General features: G+C 45.6%; 3 protein-coding genes across 3 annotated transcripts; 2 read left to right on the top strand and 1 right to left on the bottom strand.

The window, feature by feature from the left end:
* Positions 1-3,075, top strand: LOC103642055 (uncharacterized). Its single transcript, NM_001360069.1, has 10 exons — positions 1-324; positions 420-488; positions 1,376-1,429; positions 1,552-1,618; positions 1,728-1,802; positions 1,906-2,154; positions 2,227-2,269; positions 2,348-2,426; positions 2,517-2,649; positions 2,743-3,075. Exons 1-9 carry the CDS (start codon positions 52-54, stop codon positions 2,601-2,603), a joined length of 996 nt encoding a protein of 331 aa, NP_001346998.1. The 5' UTR covers positions 1-51; the 3' UTR covers positions 2,604-2,649; positions 2,743-3,075.
* A 219-nt stretch (positions 3,076-3,294) lies between these two features.
* Positions 3,295-8,575, top strand: LOC100216637 (uncharacterized). The gene is made up of 7 exons (NM_001360068.1): positions 3,295-3,721; positions 3,832-3,909; positions 5,228-7,247; positions 7,349-7,467; positions 7,752-7,829; positions 7,908-7,967; positions 8,076-8,575. The coding sequence occupies exons 1-7, from the start codon at positions 3,344-3,346 to the stop codon at positions 8,184-8,186; spliced, it is 2,844 nt and encodes a 947-aa protein (NP_001346997.1). The 5' UTR covers positions 3,295-3,343; the 3' UTR covers positions 8,187-8,575.
* Positions 8,576-9,491: 916 nt separating this feature from the next.
* Positions 9,492-15,211, bottom strand: LOC103642054 (protein argonaute 2). Its single transcript, XM_008665369.3, has 3 exons — positions 14,678-15,211; positions 11,508-12,660; positions 9,492-11,178 (listed from the first exon to the last, which is right to left on the bottom strand). The coding sequence occupies exons 1-3, from the start codon at positions 15,099-15,101 to the stop codon at positions 9,723-9,725; spliced, it is 3,033 nt and encodes a 1,010-aa protein (XP_008663591.3). The 5' UTR covers positions 15,102-15,211; the 3' UTR covers positions 9,492-9,722.
* Positions 15,212-17,355: the final 2,144 nt, after the last annotated feature.

Genomic DNA, 17,355 nt, shown 5'->3' with positions numbered 1-17,355 from the left:
CAAGAGTTGATCCACCCAGGCCAGGCACCCGCCCGTCCCCCGGCGGCGGAGATGGCGAGGAACGAGACGGCGGCCGCGGCCGCGCCGGGCGTCGACTTCCACCTTCCCGACGAGATCCTGGCCGTGATCCCCACCGACCCGTACGAGCAGCTGGACGTGGCGCGCAAGATCACCTCCATGGCCATCGCCTCCCGCGTCTCCCGCCTCGAGGCCGACGCTGCGCGCCTCCGCCGTGACCTCGCCGACCGTGACCGCGCCGAGGCCGACCTCCGCGCCTGCCTCGCCGACTCCGACGCGCGCCTTGCCACCGCTCTCGACGAGAACGTAAGCACCCCGCCCGAACCTTCCTTTGCCGGAATTGTTCCCGTAGAGTTGTGGTCTGTAATTGGCTTATTTGCCTCTCATCCTTTGGCGTGCAGGCGAAGCTGGCGAAGGAAAGGGACTCGCTCGCGGCGACGGTCAAAAAGCTGACCAGGAATTTGGCGAAGGTGCGTCCTTTACTATCTTTCTAGGTCCATCTGTTGTGCGAATTCTATCAATTCTGATCTGAAGTTTTGGCTTTGGCATGAATTGTTATGTGAACCCTGCAACATTTGATTAGAGGTGTGTTTCAAGTGTACAGTTACTGGAATTGTTGGGGACTTTGACCAGACACTGTTCTTTTAGTGTTGTTTGCTTGTGTATGTCAGAAACGTGCTTTTCAGTGACCATGATTTTGGGCACTTGGTAGAGATGGGACAAACACACATTTGATTGTTGTGACTTTGTATGATACGTGTGTCTAGCCTTGTTTGTAGCGTAGTTGTCATCGCAGTGGAGACAGGAGAGTATGTCTTTTATTTTATGATTTCTTACTTGCTATGTATGATGGAAAAAATACAATTTGTGATTTGTTCTTGATGATTTGGACAACACAGTATATTTTTTTAGTTTGACCAGATGGTTCAGCTTTGGCTGGGTACAAAATTGTGACCACTGCAGGCGTTTTTCTATCTTTCAGTCTTAGTTAAGGATTTTGTATGGAAAATAGATAATTTTGCTGCAAACATTGAAACTGTGACAAATTTAATTAATGATAGTTTAGAGAAGCCCGCCCATATTAAATAATTTTGAACGCAATGTTATTAGTACCAGATTGTCAAGCCAATGTCAGTTACTTTACTTTGCAGTTTCAGGCACAGTGTTCCAGAAACTATAATAATTTGTCTGTGACTCTGGTCATTGATGATTCATAAACTAGTTATTTGCTATTTCATTGAATGATGTCACATGCATGAGCCTGGCAAAGAATTCTAACCAGCATGAAGTTTGTCAAACTCTACTTCTGTTCAATATGAACTCCCAAATTGTACCAGACATTGTTTGTTCTGTGCAGTTGGAGGCTTTTAAGAAACAATTGATGAAATCATTGAGTGAAGATAATCTATTGGTGAGTTGTGTTGATCAAATATTTTTGTTCACTCTTAGTCAAGATTTATTGTTACCTTTCAAGTCTTCTCTTCTGCTGGAACTTTTGTGTGAGCAAATGATTTTATTGGCATGTTTTCACAGCAACTGTCTGAAACCAGTCAAGATCACAACGCAGAAGATTTGACAGCTCGAGTCCCATTTTGGAAAGGTGTCGTTTAATATTAATACCCTTACAGTTTTTACAGCAGTTTCTGCCAAAGCAATAGTCGAAACCGCATGCCTGATGCACACTTTCTTTTGTTATTAAATGACTCTAGATGAAGTTTCGAGCAGTAACACTTCTTCAGATGCCTCCAGCAGATCTACAATTACTGAATCCGTCCATGACGGAGGTAATTCACTCTCACTACTGAATAATGAACAGTTAAACTAGATCCACATATTAACGTATTTTGAGCTCAGCCACTTACATACAAAATAATTTAACTTCTACAGGATACCAGTTCTCGATCACACCATATATGCCTCCAAAATTAACTCCTGGCTCAACAACTATGATTTCGTCCTCTAGTGGTTCTCCCCGAGCTTATTCAACTGGCCCACCCTCTCCCAAGTTCTTATCTGGTCCGACTTCACCTGCAAAAGCTCGATCTGAGGGCCAATTGGCATTTTCATCATGGCAAGGATCATCAAGTCATCAGTATTCAGCACCTACCTCTCCTCCCCAACGCCGCTCATTCACAGGTTTGGGGCAGTGAATGTGACACATACTGGAGCTTGCTAAAGACACATACACTGACTCTTTCCTGTTTCCAGGGCGACCACGTATAGATGGGAAGGAATTCTTCCGACAAGCACGGTTGGTTGCTAATCTGGCCACCTTATGCAGCAATTATTAGTTTGTTTCTCCCCTAACGTTTGTGCCTACAACTCTCAGGACAAGACTTTCGTATGAGCAATTTGGAGCATTTTTGGCCAATATCAAGGAGTTCAATGCTCAGAAACAATCACGGGAGGTACTGTAATCTACCATTGCTTTCATGGTTACGACAGAAATTTGGAAAACATGACAATGTGATTATTTTTTACTTAACTAATGTTTGCAGGACACCCTGTCAAAAGCAGAAGAGATTTTTGGAACAGAACACAATGATCTGTACATTTCTTTCCAGAATATGCTTAACCGAAACTAATCATGAAAATTTGTCAGAAGTAGTATTTTCTCTCAAAATCAAGCAGGTTCGTTTCATTCCTATGTCTCTCATGATTATGGAATAAGGGATATAATATTTTACTCAGCTAATCATGTTTGCTTCATGCCGTTGTTTGCAGGGTAGATTCTGTTGGAATAAACGATGCCCTTCCGTAGGTTCTCAAGATCACATTGTAGAGATATGTATATAGGCCACCTTAATTCGAGGTGTTCCTTCTCAATAATTTGGAGCTGTGACTTAAAAGCGGAAATCGCATAGCATACATTCACTCATTCCCTGAAATTCAAGGCTTCCTGCTTGTCTTTCTGCTGTAAATCCGGATGCAGATCTCTTGAGCTATTAAGGTGCCTTCCCTAGTTCCCTTTGTAGAAAGCTGTATAAAACTGCCCTTTGCCGTTCTTCTAACTGCCAAGGGTACACGGAATGGATATATGATCACGGTGCATTCGTTGTATTGAGATGTTCGATAAACTGTGATTGTGATTTTTTATTGAGCTTTTTCTTCCAAGGCTGTGAATTTTGATATAAACTACAGAAGAAAAAAATGAAAAGCAAGAAATAGAGAAGACAGAAAAGTTCCAACACGAAACTCTCGCTGGCAGATGGGTCCCACGTAATTTCCCCTTAAGGACTGATTTAGTAGACCCACATGTCATGCACACATCTTTCCGCTTATCCCTCAGGTTTCGTCTTCCCTATCCCAGCACTGGTCCACCACCATGGCCACCCCATCCACCGCCGGCGACCCTGCCCCTGCCGGCGAACCAGTACCAACCCCATTGCAAGGACCAGCCCAGCGTCGCATCTCAACATCCCGCATCTCCCACATCGTGCGCACCTACCTAGACCTCTCCAGTTCCAGGAAGCGCCGTTCCGCTCCTAAGAACCAGCCCAAGGCCGGGGACAAGGAAAGGGATGCGGCGGCCGCCGAAACTGACGGGTCCAAGGCGGGGCCGTCCTCGTCCCACCCGTCTCGGCTGCTCCGGGAGCTGGGCATCCGCGTCTCCCGCTACACGCATGAGGAGCGCCGGGATATCATCCTCCGCTACATGCAGAAGCGGAGCGGTCGCCAGATCGTCAACCGCGCGGCCAGTAAGGTGCGATTTGTTTGATGAGAGCTTAGTTTAGCTGTGTGATTGGATTGCAGAGGGCGCTAAAGCTGACAAGTTTCTTTGGCGGTTGCTTGTGCGGCTCCTGCTGCTTGCAGGTCCCATCGAGGCAGGCTCTGGCAGTCAGGCGGCGGAGGGGTGCTGGAGGGAAGTTCCTCGGCAAGGATGACGCCCAGGTATACAGTCCGGGATATCCGGTTCCTCAGGAATGGAAACCACTTGCTATTGCACATTACAAATAGGCTAATGTTTTTTAAATACTAAAAGAAGTTGGGCCAGTTTTATCTAAATTTTGCCATGTCATCAATAGAGAAAATTGCATTAGCAAAGCAATCTTGTGTCAGAAATGTTATTTTGGCTCGTTTACTTGTATCCAAGCTACATCGACCGCATATTGGGTAGTAGATATGGGGAAATTTGCTTATTTGGGTCGCTTGTCGTTGCCGCTCACCAAAATATCCCGGCATTCGTTGCACTCGCTAAATTACCTTGCTTAAGCAGCGTACAATAGATAAAATGCCCCAGCACTGTTACTAACATGTTCTTTGTGGACTCAATAATTTAAAATACCGCTTTTTACCCTCTACATGTATTACAGGTTCTTGACGCATCTGTTTCTGTATGCACCCGTTCACATCACCGCCTTCAGTCGCATCAATGCCTGTTCGCTAACCTCGCCGCCCAGCCGCATCAACGCCGATCGGCCTCATCCTGTCCACTGCCCAAGCCCGACCCCGTCCACTGTCCTAGCCCGACGTCTCAACCAAAAAATTAACCACAGATCACATTTAAAGCTAAAAATTGCAGCTTTATTCAGCTATATATCTGTTTACAAAAATAATTAAAGCTCGAGCTGCCATGGGTTTGGACGGGTCTGTGTTGTCATTGGTTTGTGGTTTTACTAGACAACATTTGTTATGGCTGGCACAAAAAATCTGCCGTTGTGGATACCAAGAGAGACAGAAAAAAAATCTATAGCTGTGAAATGAAATGGAAACGGACGTTGAGAGCTCAACACAAAACGAACCTGTAATGCACGCAGAGGGTAAAAACAGTAATTTAAATTATTGAGTCCACAGAGAGCATGTTAGCAACAGTGATGGGGCATTTTATCTATTGTACGCTGCTTAAGCAAGGCAATTTAGCGAGTGTGACGAATGCTGGAGTATTTTGGTGAGCGGCAACGACAAGCGACCCAAATAAGAAAATTAGTGTTGACTAGTGTTGAAGTGGAGACTAGTGTTGACTATCTGGAGTATTTTGTACGCTGCTTATGAATGCTGAAGTGGAGACTAGTGTTGACTATCAGAAGAGGAGATTAGTGTGAGTCATTTGGTCACCGGTTCAAAGCAGCCTCTCCACATTTGCAGGGGAAATGCTTGTCTTGGTTTATTCCTCAGACCTCACTCACGTGGGAGACTCCGACACTGGGCTTGTACTTTTAGTTAACCACACTTACAATTCTCTTGTATAAGAGTTTTTGTTTTTTCCCAGATTACAGATAAGCTAGAAGAAAAGGCAGAAGAAGAGCCAGAATTGCCACCAGAAGTCGTCTCAAATGCTGGAGGAGTACCCATAGTTGGTATGGTCTTTGAGAGTGAAGAAAAAGCATATGAGTATTATGTTAGTTATGCAGGAAACATGGGATTTAGTGTTCGAAAAGGATGGTGGGAGAAAACTGCTAAAAATTCCAACAGGTCAAGGGTCTATGTCTGTTCCAGGGAGGGATTTCGCTCAAAGAATGACACCAAGAAACCTCGCTCAGAGACAAGGGTGGGTTGCCCCGCACGGATAGCAATTAAGGTGGCACGTGGTGGTAAATATCGTGTAACAGAATTTGTGGAGGATCATAATCACCAGCTTGCTGCACCATTTGATATTGAGATGCTGAAATCACAAAGGATGTTGACCAAAGTTCGACTTGGGAGCCAAAATGCTAGTAACATCCCTCCAGGGTACAAGAATTATCTCCGGTCCAAGTCTACAAAAGATATGAAACCAGGGGATCTCAGAACTCTGATGGATTATTTTCGGAGAATGAAGAGTGACAATCCATCGTTTTACTATGCCATTCAAGTGGATGAAAATGACAAAGCAGCTAATGTCTTCTGGGCGGATGCAAAGTCAATCATGGACTATCATTACTTCTGTGATGTAGTCTGCTTAGACATGATCCACAAAACAAATGATTGCAGCAGGCCTTTAGCTTTGTTTCTAGGTATGAACCATCATCGCCAAATGACCATATTTGGTGCTGCTTTTTTATACGATGAATCTGTTGAGTCTTTCAAGTGGCTTCTTGAAACCTTTAAGAGTGCCATGTGTGGGAAACACCCAAAGACAATTTTGACTGATGGATCTTCAGCTTTGAAGGAAGCCCTGGGTCTTACTTGGCCTGGTACTGTTCACCGGTCCTGTGTGTGGCAAATATACCAGAGCACTGTTAAGTCATTGGCACATATGTTTAGTGCTTATGAAGAATTCACATATGATTTTAGACACTGTGTTTTTAATATCGAGGATGAACAAGATTTCGTTGACACATGGAACATGATAATGGAAAAATACAACCTTAGAGAGAATGAATGGTTAACTAAGCTTTATGAAGATCGGGAAAACTGGGCCATGCCATATAATCGACAAATATTTTCGGGGGAGATTAAAAGCTTGCTCCAAGCAGAAAATGTTGGCACTAAGCTTAAACAGTACCTGGGTTACGATACAGATCTAACCCTTTTTTTGAAATTCTTTGAAAGTTCAGCAGAGAATAGGAGGCAAGAAGAGATTCAAGCTGATTACCAAGCCAATCAAGGAGTGCCGAGAACACCTCTGCCGTTGCTATGGCAGGCTGTGAATTTGTATACCCCAACAATATTTGAATTGTTTAGAAAGGAATGTGAACAAAGTATGGACTGCATGGCTTATGGTTGTGGGGAATTTGGCTCTTTTTCTGAATATATGATTACTATCAAGAACAAATCTAAGGATCAGCTTGTGCGGTTTGACTCGTCAGACGCTTCAGTTGCATGTACATGCAAAAAGTTTGAAAATTCTGGGCTGTTATGCTGCCATATATTAAAAGTATATGAGCTGAGGAACATTAAAGAGATTCCCCCACAGTACTTTCTGAAGAGGTGGAGGAAAGACGCGAAGTTGGTGATGGATGAAACTGATGGGTTTAACTTTGACACAAAATCTTCCATTCCAGGACGTTATGCAGCTCTCTGCCGTCTGTTCTACAGAATTGCTGCTAAGGCTGCAGAGAATGAAGAGACATTTGCGCTGATGGCGAGCCAGTCAGATAACCTTCTTGTAGGAGTTGAACGAACTCTGTTATCTACGCTGTCTGACAAGTCATCTGGCCACTCCCTTACGGACCAATTAACTCGCATGGCTGAGAATGACTATCTACTTAGCGGTGGCCTTGAAGGTATTGGTTCTACTGGAAAGAAGTGTGAAGTCGCTCGCCGAAGAAATGGTTTAGATACCAACAAGCGAAAGAAAGCAAAAAAAGGTGCGCGCGCGTGTTTGTAGATTCCGTTAAGGATTTTTGTCTCTGATGTCCTGCACGTAAATCTGAACACTAACATTTTTGTTTATTGTCATTAACAAAAGGGCAACCTGATGCAACAGATGGTGGGCCAACAGGAAGAGAGCTGAATATCGGACAAGCAAGTTTCCATTCAGAACCGAGCAACGCTTCAAACCAGTTCATCCCAGACCAATTGATGCAGGTGAATTCATTCTTAAGCAGGACGGCAACTATTACTATACCTCCCTTGTTTAGTCTGGAAAGCTGGTACGTCAGCCAGGGGCGGAGGGGCGGCGGGTGGTCCATATGGGCCACGGCACACCCTAAAATCACATAAGAGTAGTTAGTATAGTGGTGTAAGTGCTATATTTTGAACTTGGTAGTCAAGGTTCGAGTCCTGTTGATCCCTGGTTTTTTTTTTCTGGCACACTCTAAGCATAGCTGCTAGGTCCGCCAATGACGTCAGCTGATGCTTTTATCACGCAGGGACATTATGTGCTTGGCCACAATTTCGGGCCAGGTAGCTCACATAACCTTCACGACAATCTGAACCAGTTCGATCAGGTACGTGCTCGCCTGTAACGTAAATCTCTTATCGTGTTGGATTTAGCGTCGAGATTCTCAGGGTAGTGTTGCATGCAGGCTTCCTCGGCTCCTACCTTGCAACAACAGCCGTTTACCGGGAATGGTCAACTGACCCAGGTGGCTTCTGTGTTTGCCCTTTGCATTTGAAGTTCTTGCCCACTGTAGAGTGACGGCATGCCATGCATTTACTGAAATATGAATTAAATGGTCTGTACGCTCCTTCAGGGATATCCTGGTGATATGCATGCGTTGCAGTTTGTGGAGCCAACCCCCCAGATTGACCATCAGAATGGCGATGAGGGTCAGTCGTCAATACCAGTGTGGGATTTTCTTTGAGCTGCCTGCCTCTGGCACTTTGCCATCCTCCCCTCCACGCGAGAGGCCGCGTTTCACCCTAGTTGAAAGGGCATGTGGCTCGCGAGAAGAGAGATTCAGATATACCGGACCGTGGTTACCTATTAATTAGTTGTGCATCCCAAAAGGGCATTCGTTTTTATTTGTGTCGATATAGTACTCCATCCGTTTCTTTTTATTAGTCGCTGGATAGTGCAAAATTGCACTATCCAGTGACTAATAAAAAGAAACGGAGGGAGTACGTATCTGTAAATACTAGTTTAGTCTGCTTTGCTCGCCCGGTAGATGGAAGGCATTGTAAAGTTTAGAAATTACAAAGTTTTGTACCTAGGAGTACAAGGTTTATAATGTGATCATTGCATGAAGTTTCTAAGTTCATTTTTTTTGTCTAGGAGTAGAACGTTTGGAACGTGCTAAGCACAAAGCACAAAATTATTTAACTTAGAGTCCATAGTTTTTGGATTTATAAAGTTCTTGAGTAGGAGTACAAAGTTTATAAATGCGCGAATAAAATTTCTTGATCTTAGAGTATAGCTATTTGCTTATGCTGGTATAATTTTGAAGCTCTTTGAATAGGAAATACCGTGTTTGAATACGATAATAGAAAGTTTGTGAATTCAAAGTGTAAAGGGCGAAGTTTATTTTTGCAATAACTTTATGACAAATGACTTAATAGATCTTGAATTCAAAGTGCAAAGTAACTGGATTTAGGCGTGAAATTTGAATTATGCAAAGTTTTAAATTTTATGACCACAAAGTATATCATAACTCGTAAGTTTTAAAGCTTCTCACAACTCTATATAAAAAGGGCTATTTAAATTCATACCCTTAGTTTTGTCATCTTTCTCATTTTGTCCTTAGTTGTATTCTTTCTCAGTTTTGTTCTTCGGCTCTATTGTACTAGTAGAAAATTTAAATTTGAAACGGAGGGAGTAATTTGCAAAAACAAGATAAGTATGTTTTTTCCAGGCATAGAGCAACGGTTGAATGGGACGAATGGAAACTGGACCAGAATCTTGCTTGACATGAAATAATCTAGCCATGTCTTTCGTACGTTTAAAACTGACTGCAGATCTTTGATTTGGCAATATGTAAATACTAGGTTAGTCTGCTTTGCTCGCCCGGTAGATGGATGGCATTGTAAAGTGAGGGATTTTGGTGTCATCCTGCCTATCAGTGTATGTTTTTTTTTCCAGGCATAGAGCAACGCTTGAATCGGACGGGAATGAAAACTGGACCGAAATCTTGTGACAGGCCTGAACCACGCCTGGGAGTGCCCGCCAGACATGCGCTCGAAATAGAACGCCTGCATTCCAACCGGACCTTGTGCTGGAACAATTACAGCGCTATCTTCAGTTCTTCACAACTCAAACCTGCTTCTTTTCCTTCATCTACAGTCATGCAGCGTATACCCAGTACGAACTTTGCACACTGCAGCGTACGCTTTTTTTTTTAAAAAAACTCATAACCACACAAAAGAAAAGGCAAGACGCGTACACACAAAAGAAAATACTGGTGTCAGATGAAGAACATGTTGTTCTCCACATCCTTGTGCAGCCTCGGGAAGTTAGTGACGCCAAAAGTCCCAGCGGAGGAGCCCGAGGACGCCGACCCCGTCCCTCGCTGGTGGGACGGCATCATGGCCGCCTCGTAGTAGAGCCTGCCACGGTACGCCGCGAGGTCGGCGTAGTAGACGGGCGTCGCCAGCGACACGGGCTTGGTGCACCGCGCGAACACGAAGCAGAGGTTGTAGACCAGCTTCTGCAGGTCGTCGGACCGGAAGCCGTGCTCGTCCACCAGGCTGTAGTAGTGCGTCGGCCTGCTCGTGCCCAGGATCCCGGCGTGGCTGCACAGGTAGAAGTCGTACGCGGACGGGTCCACCACGCCCGTGTCCACCACCGTGCCGGGCGGCACGTTCCCGTTCTTCGTCTGCGGCTGGCTGGGGTCCTTGGGGAACAGGCGCGTGTGGTGCCGCTTCTTGGCCACGATCACGGTGACGGTCGGCGCGTAGCCGCCCACCTTGATCGCCTTCTCCAGGTCCGCCAGCTCCTCGTTCAGGACCATGTCGAACTGCCCGTCGCTCACGCCGTCGCGGAAGTAGATGATCTTCTGCGGCTTCACGCGGTTTCGCTTCTCGAAGACTCCGATGAGCTCCAGGCAGATCTCGCCGAGCTGCTGGATCACCTCACAGCGGTGCGGCTGGGCACGGATTCTTGTCACGTACTTGCTGACACCGGAGTTGATAGACGCAACCACGGCTGCAATCGATGGGCTCTCCACGTTCCCCGGTGACGGGTGGTTGACGTCAGCACCGATGAACATGAAAGGTGCCCCACCGACCCGTGGGAGCGAGTCGAACAGCTGGACGTTGCTGCCCCCAAGCTTGCCGTTTATCTTGAGGGCAAGGTTGGTCATGTACTGGTCCTGCCCATTCGGCTTGTTTGCGCGGTCGCCCAGGAAACACTGGGTCATGATCCCAAGCTGTGTATCGCAAATCAGCTTCAGTGTCTTGTACCCTGGATGCTGCTCGGACATCGGGCAGAAAAGGAGCTGCAACCTCTGCTTCTTGCTCACTGCAGCCTGTTTTGCCTTGTTTAGCTCCTCCTGTAGTCGATGCGGATCGGAGAGCACTGCCATCTTAGATTTGTGTACGAAGCATGGGTTGGAGTTCATACGGATACCAAGCTCACAGCACTTCCTCACAATCTTCTCAATAAACATCCTTCCATTGAGGGGCTCCTGCTGGGGGTCAGACGGCTCAGCACTGAAGTCGACAATGCCCCAACACTGAAGATCCCGGCCCTCTACGAGTCTCTTCTTCACAAGGTTCCACTGGCAGTTCTGATCGATACTGAATTTGGAGGTCTGGCCATTGGATGCCCCGAGTTTGAGGTTTGGTGGGGGAAGGATCCTACCCGTGACTTCTGTCATTCGTAAATCCAAGGAAATCCCAAATCGCTGTGCAATTTCTCCTCTGTAAATGAAACGTTATTTAATAGCTAGCAATAAACATTGCATATTCTGTCGAAAAGAAAAGGCAATGATCAGTTCGTTTGCTATCCTCGAGAAGAGATGTAGAATGCCTCCACGTTAAATTGTTGTGCATTTGCAGGAGGAAAAAATATGGTAGGAATAGATAAGAGAACAATATGTATATGTATATGTATATATGCAGTTAAACTGAATTACGAGGAACGGGCAATCACATTGCATCTAATTTCACAGCGACAGTTAAAGTAGCTATATAGCAGTAGCTCAACTTTTCAAGTTGACAAGAGAACACATGTAAAAACAGTTAGTTACCTGCAAGGTCCATCCGAAGCATTCACCAAGTCTAGAATCTCTTTCCTCCGATTGGATGCAGGAATTAGAGCCTTTCCTTTTAGTATCCTGCCAGAATTCTTATCCAAGTTTGCTTTTGGAAACCTCTGTCCTTCAAGAAGAGTGCAGAGCTCAATTGGGACATGATTCGGTTTGTCCTTGCTCTTGCTCAAATCCAAGCATGGCAGCATCTGATACTCAATCACAATGCCATGTTTCTGAGCATAATACTCCACAAGACACTTTGTTTGTCCGGATTCAGCATCCACAAAGGTCATCTGGCTGGCAGGTAAGGGTGTCAAGCCTTGCACTGTGTACTTCTGATTAGTCCTCCGATGAATCACAGTTACACGTCGGCCTTTAAGCTCATCAACCAGATTTTCCATTTGCCTCTTGTTCAGAGTTGTTCGATAATCAAGGTACCCCACTATTTTGTGAACAAGGTCCATCACCGGTCCAGCTTTGTAAAATGGCATAACTGAATAATCAACACACAGGTTCAACCCTTGTTGAGTGTATTTAAGTGTCTGCTGGGTTCCTTTCATAGCTACAACACCCTGCCCAATGTCTATACTGCTGCTTGGTGAGTAAAATCCTCTACCAAGGATAACCTTGCGCCATCTGGAGGCCTCACGCACAACAACATCAAGACCCTGCAAGACCTCTCTAGGTACAGGTAAATCTGAGAGTTGACTTAATGGCAGCTGCTTCTTCAAATCTACTGATACAATGTAGGCCTTTGATCGAACTCTCACACGAAATAAACCTGCTGGCAGTTCAGCAGAAGTGAAGAGATTTCTTCCACCATCATAAGCAACACATGAGGAAAGACGCCGTAAACTGCTTTCCCTGAAGAGCTCATCCTTGACAGAAAGAAATTCTGCCTTCGAGAGTTCTTTGCCTGAAGCCTTAGAGGAAGCTTCATCAAGCTTGATGTTTATGTCATAGTGAAAAATAGTTGACACCTTTTGGTAGTTGACAATAAAGTGATTCACCAAGAGTTTGACCTTTGCTTGAGATAATGCGCCACCACAGTCAGGTCTCTGCATTGGCACTCGTGTGCCAACAGAAGATGTCGCAGCTAGTGTGGATGCTAGTGGTTCTACTCCGGCCAATTCACTAGATGTGATGCGTTCTACAAGAAAAAGGAATAGCAATTAGGAACAGACATAGTCAATTGTATATGAGAGAAAATAGCAAGATGTTAAATAAAAGATTAGCCAAGCTTTATCCCTTAAGTCTTTTTGGCCGAACAATCTCCAAAATGAAATGGCTAGGTAAATTCCAATTCAAGTAGCCTCTCCAGTCTCACATTTCAAGGGTAAGTCTTGCCTCGGTTTATCTTCTTTAGACCTCACTCATGTAGGAGCCTCTGGCCCTAGATCTGCCCTTTGAGGTAAAGATCCTCACTAACCGTAATTTCAGGACCATGAATACATGACAATATATTCACTCTCTTGGATATGCGCTCTCCGAGCCATGAAGTGATTTCTCTCTTTTTTTTTTCTCGAATAAGAGTTACGTATCTTTATTTAACAAGAGAAGAAAATGGCACATGGCTAAAACCAAACAAAAAATAAACAACACAACTAGGACACACACCCCCAAACACACACGCGCGCACACCCTAGAGAATCTAGGCACGCACAGTTTCCCACACAGACAGCTAGAACTGAACACACTCATAGATGCCCACAGAGATCCTACTATGTAACACCTCTACTTAATCTTGGCAGCTCTCTAAAATCATATATTGTCCCCACAGACCAACACGAGTCTTTTATAACATCTCTACTTACTCTTGGCAGCTCTTTAGGACCATATATTGTCCTCACTCATATGTACTCAAGAAAACTTCCCGGTCGGTCACCCATCCCAAATTGTTTTAAGTCAAACACGCTTAACATGTATGTTCTTTCGAGATAGGCTTCCGAAAAAGAAGATACACCTTTTTGATATGAGTACTCTATTAATTCTATTAAACGTTGGGTTAGAATATCACCATCCTCTAGGGTGAGGATATCACAACTACCTAGGGTCAAATAAGGCTCTTAAATTTTTTGCTCCTGCCAAACACCATAGGTGCAGCTCCTCCCTAAAACCCTCTTCCAAATAAGCAAGGCAAGGTTGCTTTCCCTTAAAAACACACTTATTTCTATGTTTCCGTATGTTCCAATGCTCCAAAAATGATAATACTATTGAACCCATTTCTTTTGCTTTTAGAAACCCTGTGAGAAGCTTTCCTCCACCATTCCACAAAGCATGCATCTCCTCTCTTAGGATTGATTTTATTAAGACCAAAAGAAGACACAATATCATGCCAAAACTGTCTTGCAAACACACAATTGGTCATAATATCTTGGACAATTTCTTCTTCTTGATCACATAGGACATAATTTTGAGGATGGTTCAGCCCACTTTTCTTTAGCCTATCTGCAGTCCAACATTTGTTTTTAACAGCTAGCCAAACAAAGGTTTTGCATTTGGGGGCTGCCCATGATTTTCAAATCCTTTTCCATGGTTCAAAAGCAATTGCACCTCTAAAAAAAGCTCAGTAGGCTGATTTGGAACTGTAGGTTCCATTACTAGTGAATCTCAGTAATAGCACAAAGGGCACCCTCTTAACGATCGATCAGTACTCAGTCTAACGCATCAAAATCGGTGAATAGATATTGCCATGCAGGGAGATCTTCCACTTCTGAATGGAAACCTCGGTTCAGATACCAGGAGCTAGCGCTCATCTCGTCTACATCGCTAGACATCGATTCATCAGAAACAGAAAAGTATGCATCGTAGCCTAAAGTACATAATGAGCACGAATCAGCAGGCATACCACACGGAGGCCTTACCAAACACTTGTCTGCCAGACAAACAATCTCAGCCCCCAGACACTCAAAATCCAACGCCTGCTGCCTTGGCTAGGAAACGCTGGTCGGCTCCAAACCAAACAGCCCAGTCCAACGTCTGGTCGGCTCCAAACCAAACAGCCCCGACCACTCTATCTACCATGGACGAGTTTTTTTTTTTTTTTGGGATAAACCAGAAATGATCATAGCAGCACGGAACGGAACCTTAAAAATATCCCGAACACCAAAAGCAGAGCAATGTAAAAGCTGTATGGTTGGAGCGAGTAAATCCGGAGAAGCACTTACCAACGGATCCCGACGAACTCGGCGCTTCCTTGACCATGGGCGCAGTCGCAACCTCCCTAGGCGCAGGCGCAGGCGCCGGCGCTGCCCGCCTGACGGGGGCGTACTCGCGGCCAACCCCAAGGCCTCTCCCCTCACCCGGCCCCGGCGCCCACGCGCGGCCGCCGCCGGACCCGTACGCCTGGCTGCCGCCCGCGCCGGGGCCGCGCCACCCTCCGCGGCCGCGAGGCCCTTGGTGATAGTAGCCACCGCCTCCACGGCCCCCGCCGTAGCCTCCTCCTTCGTCGTGCCCGTGCCATCCGCCTCCGCCGTACGCGCCTCCGTGCTGCCGCCCGTACTCGCCGCCACCTCCGCGTCCTCCGCCGCCGCCGCCGCCGCCGCCACCTCCACGGCCCCGCTTGGCCCGGTCCCCGCGCTCGTACTCCATCGTAGATGGAATGATGGATGAATCAAGCACCCGCGCTCCCTTCCCCTCGGAGTGTTTTTCGCTAAACCGCAGGTGACATGAGCATGGTGATGTTCAGGGGAGGTACTTATTACGCAACATTTTATACTGGGCGTGGGCAGCGCCGTGGAAATGAGGAGAAGTGGCCGTAATGCCGGTTTTGCCCCGTCGGTGGGTTCTCTTGCGGGAGCGGGTCAGCGGGACAGTTGATGGTGGGGGTAGAAATGGAAGTTTGATAGCGCAGGTCAACACAAGGATATGTGTACTAGGAAGCTTGGAAAAAAGGATTATCCGGATGGAATGGAAGGCACACGTGTAATCGCTATTCTTTCTTTCTTTCATTCAATATTCTATTGTTGGAGTACTCCTACCGTACCCTACTACGTACGATACGAGTGGAACGTGGTGGCGGCTGGCTTGTTTTGTTCAGTTTTTGCTGCCCGTACAGTAACGGAAGTTTACTGTCTGCGTGAGTGATTTTTTGTTTGCAATGGCCAATGGGCAACGGCAGCTCGACACAACACGACACGTACGTAGTACAGTGGCGCAGCGCTAGGCCGGCTGGCTAGCTAGCCTATACAGGCTACAGTAGCTTCCTGAGCACATGGAAAACGACAGCTTTTGGCAGTGACTAATGATGTGACACTGACACGTCCAATCGGCAGCGTACTATGGATGCACTACTTTTTTTATCGGATCGGGAGAGGACGATCTGGTTCTGGAGGAGGAGAAGGTGCTGCTGCATATAGGGCTCGTTTGGTTTGATGTCTAACTTGCTACATTTTATCTAACTTTTCTATCTAAGATTAGTTCTTCAATTCAAACGACTAACCTTAGGCAAAGTGTGGCACATTTAGGCACGAATCAAACAACCCCATAATCCTTTCGTTCTTCCTAAGCAAAGAATCTTGAGAACCCTAAACTTGTTAGCTTCCACGGCAAGCTGGTTACTCCAAACGGAAAGGGCTTCTGGGCTTGGGTTGGGTCTTGGGTCCCAGGATATTTGGGCCCTACTGTACGTACTACGTGGCTGCTGCTTGCGGTTGCAACCGTACCCTAGATTCATGTTACTAAAGAGGCCCAGCTAAATTTAGCCCGTTCCGTAGCGTGTTGGGCTAATTCCATATAGCAGCTGGATCCAATCACCCCTGGACCTGGTTCGTTGTGGTCGCCTTCATGTGTATTGAGAACTACGTTACCACGGATCACCAGATCCGCTCCCTTCCCTCCCGTTAGCAGTAGAGGCGCAAGAAGTTGTAGAAGACCCGTATCCCTTCCCAGAAGTACGACAGTGAAACACACGAGACACATAATGTAGGGTTGGGCCTCTGGCCTCTTTCTGTTCTCTGTTCCATATGAGGGGTACAAGTTCTATATATAGAGACGCGATAGCCCTCAGGGCTATATTCGGTATTTGCCCATATAACCCTTCATTAGGGTTTCTCAACACTCCCCCTTAGGCGAATACCGCGACCAACACATGCCTCGTTAAAACTCCAAAAAAAACCCAGTGGGAAAAATATGGAGAAAGAGTACATGGTGATACAAATTGCATTTGCACTTTGTTGCCTCGTTAAAAACCTCATGTGAGAAACTTCAAGAAAACCCACCAAGGGAAAAAGAGTGCAACAGATGTCATCGGGACAGATTTTGATCCTCTGGGATCTAGATTCTACTGAATCTTCTACAAAGGCTTAACTTTAGAAATGTGCTCCCCCTGATCCTTGCAAAACTATATCAATATGGCAAAATATTTTCTTCTGGAAGTATATGCACATATAGATTTAGCAAACAGATTGCATATCCTTGCAAAGATTATTTCAGGAACTTCACCTCAACTTACTTCTAGGATACACGAGGTAAGTGCACGTATCAACATAAATAAGCCACTTCGACTAGTGGTGTTCGATCGACTAGATCTACATATTTGATAGAAACTCCCATAAAGGTTCACATATTGATCATCAAGCTGACGCCTTCAGGGCATAGAATATGACATTTATTGTCACACGATTGTGATCAATATAAGCATTTGCTCCCCCTGACGATGACACATGTCAAAGTCGTTATCCCTCATAACTCAAGCATATTCTTCAAGATATATATCTCATTGTTCATCTGGAATAACGAGAATGTACGGGGTTGGGGTGCTATCATTTTCTATCTTACACCACAATTTATACATAGTTGTGCAAAGCAAGTAACATGTCCTTATATAGGACTTAGGGGATAATAT

The sequence above is a fragment of the Zea mays genome, chromosome 10 (genome assembly GCF_902167145.1).
Source record: "Zea mays cultivar B73 chromosome 10, Zm-B73-REFERENCE-NAM-5.0, whole genome shotgun sequence".
In the NCBI taxonomy this organism is placed as follows: Eukaryota; Viridiplantae; Streptophyta; class Magnoliopsida; order Poales; family Poaceae; genus Zea; species Zea mays.
The sequence above is the reverse complement of the archived record's forward strand: the minus strand, read 5'-3'. Positions and strand labels throughout refer to the sequence as shown.

Coding starts and splice junctions, on each gene's coding strand:
- LOC103642055 (NM_001360069.1), top strand. CDS start 52: ATGGCGAGGAACGAGACGGCGGCCGCGGCCGCGCCGGGCGTCGACTTC. Junction 1,619..1,727: donor TCGAGTCCCATTTTGGAAAG/GTGTCGTTTAAT, acceptor AAATGACTCTAG/ATGAAGTTTCGAGCAGTAAC. Junction 2,427..2,516: donor CTCAGAAACAATCACGGGAG/GTACTGTAATCT, acceptor TAATGTTTGCAG/GACACCCTGTCAAAAGCAGA.
- LOC100216637 (NM_001360068.1), top strand. CDS start 3,344: ATGGCCACCCCATCCACCGCCGGCGACCCTGCCCCTGCCGGCGAACCA. Junction 3,910..5,227: donor TCGGCAAGGATGACGCCCAG/GTATACAGTCCG, acceptor GTTTTTTCCCAG/ATTACAGATAAGCTAGAAGA. Junction 7,248..7,348: donor GCGAAAGAAAGCAAAAAAAG/GTGCGCGCGCGT, acceptor CATTAACAAAAG/GGCAACCTGATGCAACAGAT.
- LOC103642054 (XM_008665369.3), bottom strand. CDS start 15,101: ATGGAGTACGAGCGCGGGGACCGGGCCAAGCGGGGCCGTGGAGGTGGC. Junction 12,661..14,677: donor GAGTTCGTCGGGATCCGTTG/GTAAGTGCTTCT, acceptor TTTTTCTTGTAG/AACGCATCACATCTAGTGAA. Junction 11,179..11,507: donor GCTTCGGATGGACCTTGCAG/GTAACTAACTGT, acceptor TTTCATTTACAG/AGGAGAAATTGCACAGCGAT.